The sequence below is a fragment of the Beauveria bassiana genome (assembly GCF_000280675.1).
Source record: "Beauveria bassiana ARSEF 2860 unplaced genomic scaffold BBA_S00001, whole genome shotgun sequence".
Lineage (NCBI taxonomy): Eukaryota > Fungi > Ascomycota > Sordariomycetes > Hypocreales > Cordycipitaceae > Beauveria > Beauveria bassiana.
In genome coordinates, this window is record NW_007930836.1 from 551,858 (window position 1) to 568,815 (window position 16,958).

The 16,958-nt window shown below is 52.3% G+C and overlaps 5 protein-coding genes across 5 annotated transcripts; 2 read left to right on the plus strand and 3 right to left on the minus strand.

Annotated features, from left to right (window-relative positions):
* Positions 1 to 1,594: 1,594 nt before the first annotated feature.
* Positions 1,595 to 3,549, plus strand: BBA_00183 (major facilitator superfamily transporter; the record flags this gene model as incomplete). Its single annotated transcript, XM_008595280.1, has 3 exons — positions 1,595 to 2,036; positions 2,140 to 3,209; positions 3,286 to 3,549. 3 exons carry the CDS (start codon positions 1,595 to 1,597, stop codon positions 3,547 to 3,549), a joined length of 1,776 nt encoding a protein of 591 aa, XP_008593502.1.
* Positions 3,550 to 3,861: 312 nt separating this feature from the next.
* Positions 3,862 to 6,662, minus strand: BBA_00184 (Nop14-like family protein; the record flags this gene model as incomplete). The annotated part of the gene is made up of 2 exons (XM_008595281.1): positions 3,862 to 6,306; positions 6,363 to 6,662. The coding sequence occupies 2 exons, from the start codon at positions 6,660 to 6,662 to the stop codon at positions 3,862 to 3,864; spliced, it is 2,745 nt and encodes a 914-aa protein (XP_008593503.1).
* Positions 6,663 to 8,394: 1,732 nt separating this feature from the next.
* On the minus strand, positions 8,395 to 10,437 carry BBA_00185 (arsenite resistance protein Ars2; the record flags this gene model as incomplete). The annotated part of the gene is made up of 1 exon (XM_008595282.1): positions 8,395 to 10,437. One exon carries the CDS (start codon positions 10,435 to 10,437, stop codon positions 8,395 to 8,397), a length of 2,043 nt encoding a protein of 680 aa, XP_008593504.1.
* Positions 10,438 to 14,059: 3,622 nt separating this feature from the next.
* BBA_00186 (uncharacterized protein) lies at positions 14,060 to 14,827 on the plus strand (the record flags this gene model as incomplete). The annotated part of the gene is made up of 1 exon (XM_008595283.1): positions 14,060 to 14,827. One exon carries the CDS (start codon positions 14,060 to 14,062, stop codon positions 14,825 to 14,827), a length of 768 nt encoding a protein of 255 aa, XP_008593505.1.
* Positions 14,828 to 15,166: 339 nt separating this feature from the next.
* BBA_00187 (26S proteasome subunit P45 family protein) lies at positions 15,167 to 16,916 on the minus strand (the record flags this gene model as incomplete). Its single annotated transcript, XM_008595284.1, has 4 exons — positions 15,167 to 16,279; positions 16,334 to 16,448; positions 16,504 to 16,595; positions 16,908 to 16,916. The coding sequence occupies 4 exons, from the start codon at positions 16,914 to 16,916 to the stop codon at positions 15,167 to 15,169; spliced, it is 1,329 nt and encodes a 442-aa protein (XP_008593506.1).
* Between the last annotated feature and the right edge of the window lie 42 nt (positions 16,917 to 16,958).

Here is a 16,958-nt window from a genome sequence, read left to right on the forward strand (position 1 = left end):
AAAAGAGCAAAGGCCAAGGGATGAATGTTTTCAGCGCTATTTTGGGAATTCAGGCAGCAGTTGGAGAGAGTGTGATACAGCGACTGATCCAATAGTCTGTCATTGGCAAGGATAATGAATAATGACAACGACAGAAATACCAGATATTTGGTTGAATCCTAACCTGTTAATGTAACTACTCTCCACGTTTATGAATACGCAAAGATACGGAAAATTATAAGACGGCCTCAAAGTTGGCTACAATGCAATTGATAGAAAGTATATTCTTTCAACTACGGGCCTTTGAAAACCCAGAACCGTAGTGTAGCCATGTTGAAGCTCTGCAAACTGATGGCATATTCAACGCCGATTGCGGTCCCGAGGCTCAGGGTTAGGGTAACCGCGGCGATGGGACGGGACGGGTGGCCTAGCACCTCCACATCATTGTGATGAACCCCCGAAGGTACTTCAAGTCAGAGCAGCTGATGGACTGAGCCCACGCCGTCTTCTATCTCATAGGCATGAGTTGGTAGCTGTTTGTTTCTCGGACTAGGTCTCTCGCGCCATTGCCTTTTGCAGCAGAGCTCACTTGTCGCCGGGTATGTTCATTTGGAAGTGGTAGAATGTGGGCTGGGGTAAATGATGAACTTGACGCTTATTGGTTCGGGCAAATTGACAATTGACCCTGGATCAGCCCCGCAGAGGGCGCGCTCAAGTATGTACGGTGAAACTAGAAGTAGTCCACAGCATGGTTTGTTCAAAGTCTTTTGTGTGTTTGAGTGTTGGTTCAGTTGATGATAGTTTAGATACAACGAAGAGGTGAAATGAAACTCCTTTGACCGCTAGCATGAATCTCAGAGTTTGTAGTTTTTTGTATTATATAATATGCCCATCTAAATGACTTGTGGATCTCAACTAAACTTTGTCTCTATTGTTCAACGACGCCCGCTCTTTGCTGACGCCTAGCGCTAAATCTAGCTAAAAGATTATATACAACGTCCATCATCTGTATGTACTTTGCCTTGTAGTTTCGTTGAGTTTCGCATCTATCATTTATAACTGTAGATGCTGACGGACTTTTATCAAGGCAAGGCCTTTTGTCTTGACTCTTCACTCTTGACGCAAACTTCTGCGGCAAAACACAACAATCACTAGTAGAACCATTTGGCCACCAACTAAGCAGTTGGGCCGCACTTTTTGTTATTAATAATAATAGGTCAAAAAGCCGTGGCACTAACTAGTTAGGGGAGCCGTACGGAGCCGCTCACGGCGGGGCTCGCTGGAATTGTCCCGGGCAGCCAGTAACAAGCAGGCTTTGAGTAATATTCCCCATGGAAAAGTGCACCCGTAATTAATATCTGCCCTCGGCTTCTTGAGGGCCATTCCCGAGATTCGGGCCCGGGCCCCCCCCCCCCCCCCTTCATAACTCGGCCATTTTTTTTCCCCAGAATGCCCAGAGATGACCTCTTAGCATCTTTTGCTGGTAGTTGAGGACGAAACCCTAACCAAAACGTTTCCTCTTTGGTTCTTGTGCACCCCAGCTGCGACATGTCTCAGGGCTGCATTGCCATTTACATCCTAAGCGGCTCTCGCAGCTGAACCCCGTCTTGGCCATATGGCTCCTGCTGCTGCCTCGGATGCGGCCCCGGCATCCAAACAAGAGTCTCCCGAAGAGCACGAGCACCGCGAAACTCAATCGAGCATATTGTCAATCAATTCGGCAAGATCCGAGTCGCAAGAGTCGCGCACACAACATGACGAAAAGAATGGTGGTGTCTGGTCCACCGGGCTAGACGGCCTGGACGTTGGCGCTGGTGTCGACCCCCAGAACACGGCGGAGCTCGGCATGTCGAGAAGCCAGTCGAGAGCATCGTCGACTCGCACAAGGCCTGCTGTGGTTGTTCCGCGTGGTCAGCGCCGTGGTCTCTTGAGTCGCTTTACGATTGTACCCGAAGTCGTGAATCCGTATGATTATAAAAGGGTTACGAAATGGGGCATTACCGCTACCATTGCCGTTGCGACTGCAGCAGCACCGCTCGGTTCCTCCATCTTTTACCGTGTGTTTTTTCTTTCTTTCTTCTTCTTTTCGCCCCTAATTCAACATGAAAGCTGCAAAAAAGTCTAAACGTGAAAGCTGACCTTTTTTTTCTTTGATACAAGCCGCTTTAAACACCATATCTATCGAGTTCAACACCACTTCCACCATTACCAACCTGGCTGTTGCAATGTACATGGTAGCCATGTCCATATTCCCCATCTGGTGGTCCGCCTTTTCTGAACAATTCGGTCGTCGCTCCATCTACCTCGCGTCCTTTTCACTCTTTGTCCTCTTTTCCATTGCCAGCGCCTTAAGCGTCGACATTTCCATGCTCATCGTCATGCGCATCGGCGTCGGCGGCGCTTCTGCGAGCGTCCAAGCCGTCGGCGCCGGCACCATTGCCGACATTTGGGAGCCGCGCGAGCGCGGCCTCGCCATGAGCATGTTTTACCTTGGCCCGCTGCTCGGACCGTTGTTTGCGCCCATCATTGGCGGTGCCTTGTCGCAGGCGTTTGGCTGGAAATCGACCATGTGGTTCCTGGCCATTTACGGCGGCGTCATTGTCGTCATGCTGACGCTCCTCCTTCCCGAGACCTTGGCTCGAGAAAAAGCTGCGCAGCCGCCACCGCCGCGACCGCCACTCATCAGCGGTAATGATACTGCTGCTGCTTCGCTTAGACGCTTGTCGACGAGGGAATCGACCACACTGCATGCCAAGAAATTCACGAGCGCCGTTTACCGCTTCATCTTTGCTCCCCTCAAAGTCCTGCTGATTCTCCGTTTCCCTCCCGTTCTCATTACAGTCATTCTGGCTGCATTTGCCTTTGGAAGCCTCTTTGTCATGAACATTACTGTTCAGCAGCAATTCGCCAAGCCGCCGTATTCGTACCCAGAGCTTACAGTCGGCCTGCTCTACATTCCATCCGGACTCGGCTACGTTGTCGGTTCACTGGTCGGCGGCCGCTGGCTCGACTACATCATGGCCCGCGAGGCTGTCAAGGCAAACCGCTACAACGACAAGGGCAAACTAGTCTATCTACCCGAAGACCGTCTTCGTGAAAATGCCTGGATGGCTGTGACAGTATACCCTTGCGGCCTGCTCTTGTTTGGATGGACCATCAACTACGGCGTCATGTGGCTTGCGCCAGCCGCTGGCGCATTTATTTTTGGAATCACATCTATGCTCGTCTTTGTAAGTATTTGTCCCGTATCCTTTGCATCTTGTCACACCGCAGTTCTGGGCTAACGGATAGTAAAAAAAAAACCAGTCCGCAGCCACTACCATGCTTACCGAGTTTATACGCAAAAAGAGCTCGGCCGGCGTTGCCGTAAATAACTTTGTGCGCAATCTCCTCAGTTGTATCGGCACTGTTGTCGCTGCGCCGTGGCTCAATGCCGTTGGACCTGGCTGGGTATTCACTGCAACAGCACTTTTTTGCATGGTTATTAGTTACACTTGTGTCTTTTTCCTCCAACGTAATGGTCCAAAGTGGCGCAAGGTCATGGAAAAGGCACTTGCCGAGACAATGTAATCCAAACTTTGATGTCGATTGGCTTTTTCCCATATTGTGGTGCTATTGTGGTTTGTGTCCCCTGTAGTTCAGCACTACAGATAGATTACAGTCATGAAAGAACTAGACTCTCTTTTTGGCAAGTAATGTAGAATTGCCGGCGCTCTCCTTACATGCTTCTTTTGACCAAATTTAGCTCATCGTTATGAACTTGCCGTATTGCACCCCAGATTGATGAATCATAACATTTGCACCATGCAGATGTCGATGAATTGATAATATTCTTATATACATTCAGCCGTATCATAACGCACGAGACAACACAACTCTCGTCTACCTGTTATTAGCCCGCTTCCGCGCCGACTTTTCTCTCTCGTACACATTCGACTCGCGGCCCTCCTCGCTCTGAATCTCAGACACCAGGCGCTTAAACTTCTTCTCGTACGCCTCGTCCTTGGCAATCTTGGTGCGGAGCTTCTCGCGCGCCATAAAGTTGGCGTCCTTGCGCAGCTCCCGCATGGCCCCCTTGCGCTCGCGCTTGTGTTCCTTTTGCAGCTTGGCCAGCTCCGCGCGCTCCCGGTCGTGGTCGTAGTGCTTGGATGGATCAAACGTCTCCTCAAACTTGGGAATAAAGGACTTGATGGCCAGCCGGCGGTGGTGATGCAGCTCGAGCGGCCGACGGGCTATGTGGGCGAGACGTGACATGCGCTCCAGTTTAGTGGCCAGCTTCTCGGCCTGCTGTGCAATGGACGACGGTAGCTTGCTGCGGCAGGATTTTGAGACAAGATGCTTGGAGGTGCAGAGGGCAGGTGCAAATGTTTCGATGAATGCCGACTTTCCAGTCCACAAGTCCGCAGCTGCGTCGAGAACCTGCAGCGTTGTAGCAAGGATGGCGGCAGAGACAATGGCGGCTTCAGAGGCTGGGACTGAGTCGCCAGCATCCCCAGGGATACAATCGGTAAATCGTAGCCTGCGAATCGTCGCCGCAGCTGAAACAAAACGTTTTTGGGGATACTCATGTATGGGGATTGTGGTTGTGATTTGTGTAGATGGAGCGATGGGAGCCAAGGCGCAGAGAGTGTTAATGGTAAAATTGATGACTTCGGGAACGTAGCGTTTGGCAAGCTGTTGGTATTGAAGAGAAAGAATGCAGAGAAACGTGCCAGTAGCGAAATCGGCGAGCTGCTTTGGCACTTTTTGGCCAAGATATCGACCAATAGTCAGCATGGCGGGCGTGACAACCTGATGGAAGTGGTCAGACGTGGGAAAGATGCTTCCAATGGCACTCAAAAGTAAGAGATCAGACGGCTCCAGAGAAAGAGTCCTTTGTTCTCCGATTTCCTTGAGGTGATGACGAAAACGATTACTGATCTCAATAGGGAACATCTTGGCGAGAGAGTGAATGTGACGGACAATACTCTCGGTGACCGACAGCGGTGGCGCAGTGGCAGGGTCCCATGGAGAAGCGATATAATCGACCAAGGCCTTGGAAAAGTTTCCCAGGCGCTCTTTATTCTTGGCGTCGAGCTTAGGGTGGTACAGCGCACGCACGCGCTGAACAATCTTGGGCGTGCTCTCGTGGGGGTACTGTGACGTGATGGCTTGCAAGGCGTCGACAGTCTCCGGGCATGGAAATGTAAATGGAAGACCGTGCTCGTCTCCCTTTTCAAGAGCCGACGTCTTGGCAGCAGACGGCACATGAAAGACGGGATTCTTGGTCTCTTCCTCATTCAAAAGACCCTTTGTAAACTCGTCGTCTTCGTCGATTTCGTCTTCAGCATCAGAGTTGCCAGACTCATCGTCGGACTCATCACCACTATCACCGAGATCCAGATCTAGATCAGAACCGCTCGCAACCAAGTCATCGTCAATGATAAAGTCATCTTCATCGTCGAGCCCAATGTCGGCAGCTGTCGTGCGTGTGCGAATGCCTTCACCAAGCCCAAATTCATCGTCATCATCTTCGACGTCCTCGACGTTGGCAGAGGCGTGTTTACTCTTATCGTCTTCGCTGTCGTTGCTATCGGAAACTTCCTCTCCGCGCATGCGCTTTTGGCGCTTCTCTTCCAATTCGCGTAAGCGTTTTGATTCTTCCTCTAGCTTTTCCTCTTCCGTCTTTGTGCGATCTTGGGGTTGTGCACGGCGATCCTGCGCCAGACGTTTCACTTGCATGTCGAAGTTTCTGTCGAATTCTCCGCGCTCGAAGCCTGCAATGGTAGCTGCCTCCGCCTCTTCCGAGCGCTTGTTCCTCGCTGATGATGATAATAGCATTTGAATATTGGGAAGTTCCTTGTCGATCGTGGCTCGCATCTCGTCATCGCCTTCCTTGGCGGCCTGGCGTTCGTATTTGTGTTGTTTGGACTTGGCAATAATTTCCTCCATGACCTCTTTCTTAGACTTTTTGCGCTCGGGTTCCTTATCACTAGTGTCGCTATGATCTTCTCCCGCTAGACCTCGAAGTCGTTTTAGGCGTTGTCGCTCACGAACGGAGCCATCGCTATCGTTTGCATCGAGGTCTTCTTCAAAGTCGTCGACAAGTGAGTCGTCATCGTCAAAAGAAAGAGACTTTCCGCCGTGTGTAAGACCTCCATCTAGTGGACCGTCATCTTCGAGATCAAACATGGAACTCTTCTTGTGCGCTCGCTGCTTCTCATGGGCAAAACGCTCGAGCATCTTGTCCTCTGGGGCCATGGTCGGGTCATTTTCTCCGAATCGGCGATCGAGAATACCGCCAACTTTGTTACGGTGCTGCATGTCGACTAGAAGAGTCTCACGACGCTGATGCAAGTATAATTAGTGGCAGTAGAGAATAAGAATGACTGAACTTGGCTTACCCGCTCTTCGCCGGCAGCTCTGGCAGCACCAGGGCGGCCCTGGATGCCCTTGGCAGCACTCGCGCTCTTGGGTACATTGCTGGTGACATCGAACTTGGGTCCTCTCGCGGCGTGTTTGAGATCGAAGGGGTTGAACTGCTCACGAATGCCGGATAAGACTGCGCCGCGTTGCAGTCTTTTTTCGTTGCGACCCTTTTGCTCTTCGGCATCGCGGCGCTTTTGCTTTTTGGATTTTTGGGGTCCAATGACACCCTGCTCCCTCAGCGACGCTTTCAAGCGCTTCAGTTGAGAGCCCGCCATGTTGAAGATGAAAAAGATGTTGTCAGCGGCAAGCAATGTCTGCGCTGCTGAGAGCTCATGGCTGATTGGGGTGCGACGGCGTAGATTTTTTTTGGCGGTTGGCTTATCGATAAGAAAAGTTTGGTCGTTATTTTACTGCCCAATAGCGTTTCGTGTTGCCGACTGTCGGTTAGCTTATTTAACATGGCGACCAACAATTTTGACCGCAATTGCATGGAGCAATGGCTCGTATGAAATTTTGAAGATACTGGTTGCAGGGAATGGCCGGGTATATACCAGTAGAGCCGAATAAGTTGCAGTCTCAAAAACAGTCGCGGGGTTTGTCCGAAGGCACCTGCGCTTGGCACTTACACGCTACGAGCACGTCTCGAATCAACTACGGCGCCTAGCGCAGAGCTTTTGGCAAAGCACAAAAAACGCATCACTTTGTCAAACAGCTGCAGCGTCGAGGGACGGAGATGCTCGAGCTCGCGTCTTCCAAACTCGGCGGGAGCCGTTGCTCTTTTAGAGCACAGCATTGCAGACATTCCTCACCTTAGTCAAGACGAGGGAGATGGACATGTACGAGAACATTGTACCGCACGACAAATGGTCACGAGCTGCGTGCGGACTGCGTCGCATCATTACTTGCAAACGCGAATCAACAACACTGGACAGAGGTGGAGTGACACATTCATCATGCCGATCTGCAGCGAAACCTGAGCGACGGCCAACGCTCTACTTTCTTGAGAGAAGATCTCTCGCGTGCTTTCCTTGCAGGCATAAAGGAGAATGATCGCTGCAGATAGATGAAGGGGCTCGTGAATCTAGACAAGGTAGCTGACCCGACAGAAGAGGGGAAGTCAGCGACATGGCCACTCCCGAAGGCGGTGCGTTAACGCATCTTGGTGGCTTCCCACAGTCTTGGCTGGAGTGTAGTCATCTGCCTGTTTATGGTAACTGTTTGGAGAAGATCGTGATTCAACTCACCCCAGCAGTTGCTCAATCTCGTCCCTGAGTGTACCCTGCTTCTCTCGCAGCCCTTTGATTGGCTTTTTTGAGAGCGTCGACTTCGTTCTGTGGACGTAGAGTTGTCGGCTTGGCATTCTTCCGCCTGTCTTTATAAGCATTCGACGGTGGAAGTAGCTGTGCCTCGACATTCGCGGAAACTGTGTCTGTTAACGCTTGCACTTTTTCCTACAGGCTCTGTATCTGCGCCTTCATAGCATCGCGCTTCTCAATCTTTCTGAGGCAATTGCTGGTTTATAGCCATGTCCAACAGGTCGGCCATTATCAGGCAGTGAGTGAGCTGAATCACTCAGGGTCGGCCTGGCGGTCACGTAGTCGTAGTAGATGATACCCATACTGACCAGAAAGCTAGTGCGTTTTTTTTTTTTTTCATTAATCTGCCCTTTGTCGGGGTGGCTGCCTGACGGGCAGAGGCCAATAAGCACCAGGTGTAACTGATAGATGCTGCATCCAAACCTTCGAGCACTTTGATTAGATTGAAAACGGATATGACAGCACCAGCTTCAGTCAAACAAAGGTGTATTTTTCATGATACGTTTGGAAGAGCTGGTTAAAAATACACGGCCGATTTTGGCCTGTTTACTTGCAAACTTTGATCCAAATAACTCGCAGTTCCCATGGAAATAGATAACGCCATACCCTCGCAACCGCTGAACTGTTTTCAGTGGCGCCGCAACTTCAGATGCTCATCGTTCAACCCCGACACCGAAAAGATGACGCATTTTTAGTAGTTCAATTCACCACCGCCACCGCCAGAGACTTGATCGAGATCCTCGTAACTCTTCAAGCTCCGTCCCTGGACAGCCTCCCGTGGTCCGCCAGCACCGGCACCAGCACCGTCGCCCCAGCGGGAACCCCCCATTCTGTTTCGACCGCCGTCGGAGCGACCACCACGTCGGTCATACGGGCCAGTGCGGTGCTGACCCCTGTTGTACATGCCTCCGCGTCGAACTGGGCCACCGGACCGGTCGTGATCCATCCCGTTCCATCCATTGCCATGCATACCTGGGAAGCCGCTGGGGGCACCACCAGCTGAAAAGCCTGGCATCATCATCGGGTTGGAAAAGTTTTGCAGGCTAAAGCCACGAGGTGTTCCGGCTGTAGAGTTACCATTGGGCTGCGGGAAATGTCCGTTCGAGTTTGCGTCAGTGCGCGACGGCGCAATATGTGAGGGATCGAGGACATATGCGTTGATGAGTTCAAACTCCTCCTTCAGCCCATCGAGCCACTCAGCATGTCTTTTTTCGACGTGCTTTTTCCAAAAATGCTCTTCCTTAAATAGTTTGCTGCACTCTGGAACCTTGCAACGCCATTTGTGCTCATCTTCCTGTTTGACGTGCTTCATGAGCTCAGCCTCAACCGCCTCTTCCACGGGACGTCCGCCCAGCTTTCGGAGATCTGACGCCTGAGGCTCCAGAATCTGCTGCAGCTTGTCCTCAAACGTCTTGACCCAGTTAAAGGCTCGCATAAACTGCTGCTCGGTCTTGTTCGACGTATTGCGGAATTTTTTGTCGTTTTCCTGGTTGTCCATGTCGAGATCCTCATCACCATCGACACGCTTCTTCTCGGGGAAAGGGCTGCCGTTTGCACTAGCCTTGGCAACCTCTCTAGCCGAGATCGAAAGAGTGCTGCGAGGGCGGCGCAAATGGCCACCAGCGCACTTGCGTGTGAGCTCGTGAATAGAGTCACTCTCGAAGACGCAGAAAAAGCAAAAGTTGAAGACGCGTCGCAGATACTCGATGAGAAGATCAAGCTGCTTCTTCTTAACTAGCATATCCTCATCGTCCACTTCGTCTTCATCCACGGCACCCTCATCGTCATCGTCTTCCGCGGCCAGACCGTCATCCTCGCCATCCATGGCCTCGTCCATAGACACCTCCTGTGTCTTCGTAGATTTCTTGCGAGGCGCAGGAGGGATTGCGGGCTTCAGTTGGCCCGAATTTCTGAGGCTCTCGACCTTCTCTTCGACTTTAATGATGGCTTGGAAGTCGGAGCCAAAATCCTCCTCGTACTTGTTCACGAGCCTCTGAACAAGCAGCAGATCCTTGTCAATACGCTCGGGCGCAGAGAACAGGTCCCAAAGCGCCTTCTTTCTTGGGTTACCAGGTGGATTGTGCACACCAACGTGGCATACAAAGTCGCCTCTCGCCTCATCCTTGACAGTTTTGCCATTGACAGCCTCCAAGGCCTTCTCAGCTGTGGAGGCCAAGGGTGGCGTGGCATCAGCCTCGCCATCGTCGTCTTTGGGATCAGCCCGGTCAACAGGCATTGCAGACTCAGAAGAAGGATGAAGCATCACCCAGCCGATGCGGTGATACCTCTTACTCGGGTTCGGATCCGACAGCGACAACCACCTGAAACCACCCTCTTCCTCTCCAAGGTGCTCCTTACAAAATTCCTCGAGATTCTGACGACTGACATGGGGCGCAATCGTCTTGATGAGAAGAGTTGGCTGGAACTGGTTTTCATCGCGGATGTCCGCGCCATTGGCTGGGACAAGATCGCTGACGCCGAGAATCTCATTCGTGGCGGTAGCTTCGCCTTCCTCCTTTTCGATGACGCCGCCTGTGCCGTTGCTTTCGCTTTTCGGAATGCCCTCCAAAGAGAACTCGTCAAAGGTACCAGACTCTAGATCTTGTTCCCATTGACTATAGGCACCGCGTCGAATTTCATTGAGCTTGGCTCTGAAGTTATCTCGGATTTCGGGGACGTATCGCTCCTTGAACCATTGCTCCTTTTTATGCTCACTGACAAAAGCGCGAGCCATTTTGGCTTGAAGTTCTTCCTTATACGTATCATAGGCCGACTGTATTTGTGCCTTCTCTTTCTCCCGTTCTTCTTGCGATTCGCGTGTGCCACGCGGACGTTCGGGCTCTCGCCGGCGCCCAGTGCGGATGCGCTCCTTCTCTTCTTTTACTTTCTCGTTCATGCGCCACCACTCGCTGAAGAAGGAGAAGCCGACTTGGTAAGGAAGCTGGGCGGGATTCGGAACGGGGTTAACGAGAGTCCCAGCCGGGCCGCTGTCCTGATTGGGAATATAACGATCGATGTTTGAAGGAGGGGAGACCCCGCGTCTTCTGTCATCTCTGTCGCGGCCATCTCGACGGGCGCGAGGTTCATATCTGTCGGTGGGAGAGCGAGAACGACGACGATCACGACGTTCGTTACCTGAATGAGGAGGTTAGCGCACTGAGTCCGACATCGGTAATGAGCGTCTGACCTGGTGATCTATTGCGGTAGAACCCATCTGAACGGTCATCTCTACCCCGGGAGTCGTCACGCAGGCGAGACGGTCGGTCCACATTTGGGGAGCGACCAGAGTCCCTGGAGTCTCTGTATGACGAGTACGAGTCCATTGCAACACGAGAGCTAGCTGCTCTAGGAACACGCCGCTGTGTTTCAGTGTACAATCGAAGCTGATAGTAACCAAGCGTAGTTTCAGCTATAAGAAATGCGCCGTGCCGGAGGTTGAATCAAATCGCGGAGGGGCCTATCGATTGGCTGGGGCGCCATGGTTAGACTCAGAGACGGGACGAGGGTAATTCCAGAGCAGGCAGGCGGCCGAAGGAGAGAATAGAAGCGCGAGAGGAACAAGATTGATGGCAGAAAGAGAGCGCCGCAAAGAGAGTCGCGTAGAGAGAGGGGGTGGCTGGATGCAGTGGACGCGGAAGATGGCCCAGGAGGCTGAATGGAAAGGCAATAAACGCTTTCAACGAGACGGGAAGATTCGGGCAAGGGCAGGGGAGGATTGAATATGACGGGACGAGACGCTGGGGATAATGAAGAAGGAATAGGTAGGCAACGAACTGAAATAATGCGGGCCGCTCGAGGAACACGGCAATGATGCGGCTTGCGCTGGAAGCGAAGCTATCTGGAGTGTGAAGAGATCAAGCTGAAGGAGGTTGGCGGGAAACCGGTCGAGCGTGTGTGGGTCGTGTTTGAAGCTGAGATTGTATGGGGAAGCAAGAGTCATGGAGTGCCCGGCAGGCACTGTGTCGCGCCAATGCGTGCGAGGGGCTTGTACGGTGCGAAGGTTGACAAAGCACTGTATGTAGCTTGATGCACGTGTGCCAATTCTCGAGGAAGTCATCTTCTACGCTGGCTAACCATCGTATCACGAACGGCAGACTAGTTAGCGGCAAGGAATACCGCAAGCCCACATGCATTGGAGGGTGACCAACTTGAGCTAGCGAAAGCGCAACATAATGACCTGTCGTACGAGAACCTGGGCCGCTGCGCGATCCGGTCCCGTGGCATACAGCAAGGTCGATGGAGCGTGCCACAAGGGGACGATCTAGGATAATTTTCAGCGCGCAAATTTTATCGCTATCCAATCAATTCCCGTCTTGTGAATCGCGGCCTGGTTTAGATCGTCAATCGACTCCAACGAAATTGTGCGATGGGCAAGTTTCGAATCGATGGGAATAAGGTTCAAGTCTTCACCACACTATCGCCTTTCTTCCGATTATCAATGTCGTCTTCAGATTTGCTGGTCATCATCGATAATGTTCTTCCCGCGTGCTATCAGAAGCTGCTTCGCATCGAGAAACCAGACGTTCTCTGACAGAGCGTCGGCATTGCGCTGCTAGAATTCACGAGGCCATTGGCTATCGTGCTATCCGAGATGAAATACTCGGTCGACTTGACGGTGACGCTAATTCATAACATTTTGCCATTGTATCTTTCTGGGATGCAATAACATTCGCCTCGCATCACAATGACAACATCATGCTCGGGCTGTACCGCCGTGCGTAGAAATATAAAAGCCTAATGTCCATATGACGGACGATGTCTTCTTAGTGTTCTAAGTCACACTGATTCTCCATAATGGCCTATATAGGTATAACAAACAGCTATGTAAGCCATATTTGTGTTCCTGGATAGTGCTCGTAATCAATGCCTAGTCTTTTGCCAGTTATTAGCGTAGCGGTAATAGAAACCGTTGCACTATATACTTGCCAACCCAACATCCGACCAAAACGCAAGGCCAAATAGCGCATAAAGGTGAAATTCGCCACTTCTTAACGGCTTATTCCGGTGTGTGAAGAAATAATTCGACACCACAAGCCGCTTTTACGACTTTCTTCTAGTCATGTGTCCCGCGTTGGCGAAGTTGAATTGGCTCGGAGGTGCTGAGTCTCGGTCTTCCCAGTTTAGGGTATCCATCTCTGTATTTGGCGGCAGCGGCCACGCCGTCACATAGGTGATTGCGCTCGACAACCGAATCAATCTCTGCGTATTCGAGGGTTTGTGCGCTGCCTTTGCTATTGTGATTTAACGCGTGCAACCCATGTTCCAGCGTGTAGGCCTTATCAATCAGCGCTACTTGTCTCGCGTCCCATAAAGACTGTACACGCGACTGACACGATCTGGAAGCTCGCCCTCTCGCGGCAGAAGATGGTCTATGGCATAGGATAGCGCGGGCGGAGCGTTTAAACCGCTCGAGATAGTTAGTAGCTAGCCTGTCGATCTGGCCGGATTCACGTCAGGCTTGAGCTGTCAAGGCTCGATGCCGCGCGGTGACTCGCGCATGCGCGTGAGGTAGCACATGGCCTCGCAGACGACGTTCTCGTAGATTTGAAGGTCGCCATGTTTGGGAAGTATTCCGGAGTAAATCATTAGCACAAAGATGGGACATGGCCACATACACGACCGCAGCCGGACGGTCCCTGCGAGCTGGCGGCTGTTTGGGCCGCAGGTTCTGGTACAGGGCGGGCGAAGCGTGAAAGTTGGCGCCGAGATGAGCTCAGGTCGTGCAGATGGCTCAATATACAAATTTTGGCCTCTTTAGGTAAGTATATCCACGTTGTAAACGTCGACAGAGATTCAGATTGTCTGCGCCTGTGTTGTTCTTGGCGCATACAGCGGGCGGTGGCGGCGGTTTGGGTGAACGATGGTGGCTTTTGAGCACCTCCTAGGAATCACCCATGTTGCCATGGCAGTGCTAGGTATGCACACTAACGCAAAAGGTCAATTGATGACAGATATCCTGTCTCAGAGGTACAATGGTGATATTAACTTTGGGAAATAATGTTCGTGAGACTTTCTCTGCGGTGAGGTGAGGCTCGGTGCTGGCGGGTGCCTGGCAAGACGGCCCGCAATTCACACAGTGCTCAGTGACAGCCTGAGTGGGCTTTCAGCGACGCCTCGCCAACCACCACCTCGAAGCAGAATAGCTGCTTGTTTGTCGGCCTAATCATTCTCCTGACCGATCTGAAATTGAGGCGCTGTCCCCCTCTCTTACCTCTCTTTCAACCAAGTCGACGCTCTGTAAAACCACACAGAGTTGGACACGCGTCCTTTTTTTTCTTTTCATTTCCGTCCTACATCGTGCAGACTCAGGTCGTGGCACACGTACGACTGTTGTTTCACGGGACCGATGCATCGCCATGCCATTCGTTGGCGGCGACTCTCCTCCTCCCGCCCGTAAGCGGCGATGGCAGGATCACGACAACGACGATACGCGCGGCGTCCTTTCGCTCTACCGTAGTGACGAAACCTGCTCTCTTGGCGGCAGCCACCCCTTTGTTCTCTCGACTCGGAAGATGGCCGCGCCTGTATCCAAACGCACGCGGCTCGACATGGACGACGACGCCAGCCACCTATACAACACCACTACCAACGGCAACAACCCTGGCTTCACGCCATGCCATCGCCGTCGGACCTCTCAACAATCGCAAAAACACAAGTCGCAGCAGACTACACTTGTATCGACGCCGCACCGGCCCGCCAAGAACACGGTAGCGCCGTGCCACATCTGCCACCGACGACCGACCAAGAAGTCGGGCCTTGACTCGTTTGCCCAGTGCGAGGGCTGCCAGGAGCAGACATGCTTTGTTTGCATCCGTCAGTGCCACGGCCGGGGCGATATGGCGTTGGTCCTGTCCGAGCAGGAGGCCCTCTCGCGGTCGTTCCACATGGAGGACGCCGATGCCGACGCCGATGCCGACGCGGGCGATGACCCTGATGGCCGGCCGCCAGCGCCGCCGCAGAATGAGAAGATGGAGCAGAGGCTAGGTACGGCTCGGAATTGGGCGGCGTGCGGGCATCGCTCCGTGGTGTGCAGTCGCTGCTGCGTGGAAAAGGGACCGGAAGGCGAAGTTGTCTGCCTCGGTTGTTTATTTGGAGATAAATCAGCGAACGATATGGCATTGTGATGCCCAAATGGCCTTTTATACCCCTTTTTACCTCATTGATCACACTGGCCGGTGACTCGGCAACTTTTACTTCAAGATGGCGTTTGGGTGGCAAGACTTGGATGGCGTTATTATTTTGTCTCATTGTTTCATGGGGTTGGCTGTACAAAGGATATTACAAATTCAATAACACAACTCATAAATACCCAATCACTTTTCAAAAAGAGCATGTTCCGCCATTGGAAAAACGCCATGTCTATTCCGTAGCGACGAATTCAAAACTACTCAACTATAGACACTACCCCACGGCACCATCACCATCCAGTACTCGTACATTATGACTGCATTCCATACACTATTCTAGTTATACTGCATGTATGTAGCAGTAGAGTTGAACTTGAGGTTACCCTTGATGACTTTGTCGACGGCGCTCAGAAAGTCCTTCTCCGTCGCCACCTTTCTCCTGGCACGAATGGCAAACATGCCGGCTTCAGTGCACACACTGCGAAGCTCGGCACCAGTCGCGTTGGGGCACAGTCGTGAAATGAGCTCCCATCGGATGTCTCTCTCGACCGACATGCTCTTGGCGTGGATACGCAAGATGTTGGCGCGACCCTCCAGATCGGGCAGCGAGAACTCAATCTTGCGGTCGATACGACCAGGACGCATCAGCGCAGGGTCAAGGGTCGACGGTCTGTTGGTTGCAAACATGACCTTGATGTTGCCTCGCGCATCGAAACCGTCCAATTGTGTAATCAGTTCCAGCATGGTTCTTTGGACTTCGTTGTCGCCACCGGCGCCGTCGTCGAAACGCGCACCACCAACAGCATCGATTTCGTCGAAGAAAATGATACAAGCCTTCTTCGTTCGGGCCATCTCGAAGAGTTCTCTAACCATCCGGGCGCCCTCACCAACATACTTTTGCACCAGCTCACTTCCAATGACACGGATGAAGGTGGCGTCTGTTCTGTTGGCGACAGCTCTGGCGCAGAGAGTCTTTCCGGTACCGGGAGGACCGTAGAGCAGTGCTCCCTTGGGAGGGTCGATGCCGAGGTTGACAAAGCGCTCTGGTGATAGCAGCGGCATCTCAACAACTTCTCTGAGCTTCTCAACCTGTTCCTTGCAACCACCAACATCACCGTACGTAACGTCGGGTTTTTCCTCGACCGTCATCATGGTGACACTCGCGTCAATCTTGGGTGGAAGCGGGAGCATAATCTGGTACTTGTTTCTGTCGACACCAACTCGCATGCCCTCCTCGATATCAGTGGGGCTGACTCGGTCGCCAAGCTGGACGACGAACTTGGCGATTTGCTTGACGTTAATAACGTATTTGCTCTTGGATTCATCACCCTTTTCGTCCGAGATAATTTTCGTGCATCTAGCAACCTGGAAAGGCTGCTCCTCTTGCATTCGTTGGCGGTCGGCCGCAGTGTCCCAAAGATGTGGTGGTGCCAGACCAGTATCGGATTCCTGTGCATGTCAGCATTCGACGTTGCCACGCCGTCAAAAGTGCCTGTCGCATACCTTGACGCCAATCTTCTCGTCTACGCTTTGTTGCTTCTCCTTGATCTGTTTCTCGAGCTTCTTAATCGCGGCTCCGTACGGCGCGGCGCCGTAGGTCTTGAGGACTTGGATATCCCTGGTCGCGAATTAGCAGGGCGACGGCCATGCCGTAGGGAGTCTGGAGCGCATACTCATCGGTAAGAGGTGTGATCTTCTTCTCTTCTACTTCATCATCGGCAAAGGTTTTCTGGTACTTCTCCCAGTTTTGTCCGGTGGCGGAAGGCTGAAGTGGTCAGTGACATGGTTTGCCTTGTAACGTCAGCGGCTATGGTCGCTCACCATGATGAAACGCGCACGGTAGACGCGCCACCAGTCTCGAAGCGTAGGGTTTGTTGTTTAGTAATTGAACGGCAGCTGCAGCAGTAGTTGTTATCGAGACTGAAGATGCGGCGACGTCGGAGGCGCAACTGGTGGTGTTTGGTGATGGATTGGCTGAAGCAAAGGCAGAAGCATTCCGTAATCTCAGTTGCCTGAGCTCCAGCACCAGACCGAGTGCCTGTCTAAGCGCGCTAGGCCTCTTTAGGACTACGTGTACTCCGTGCATGCAAAGTGCAGAATGGAAGGTGGCGGAAGATGGATAATCCCC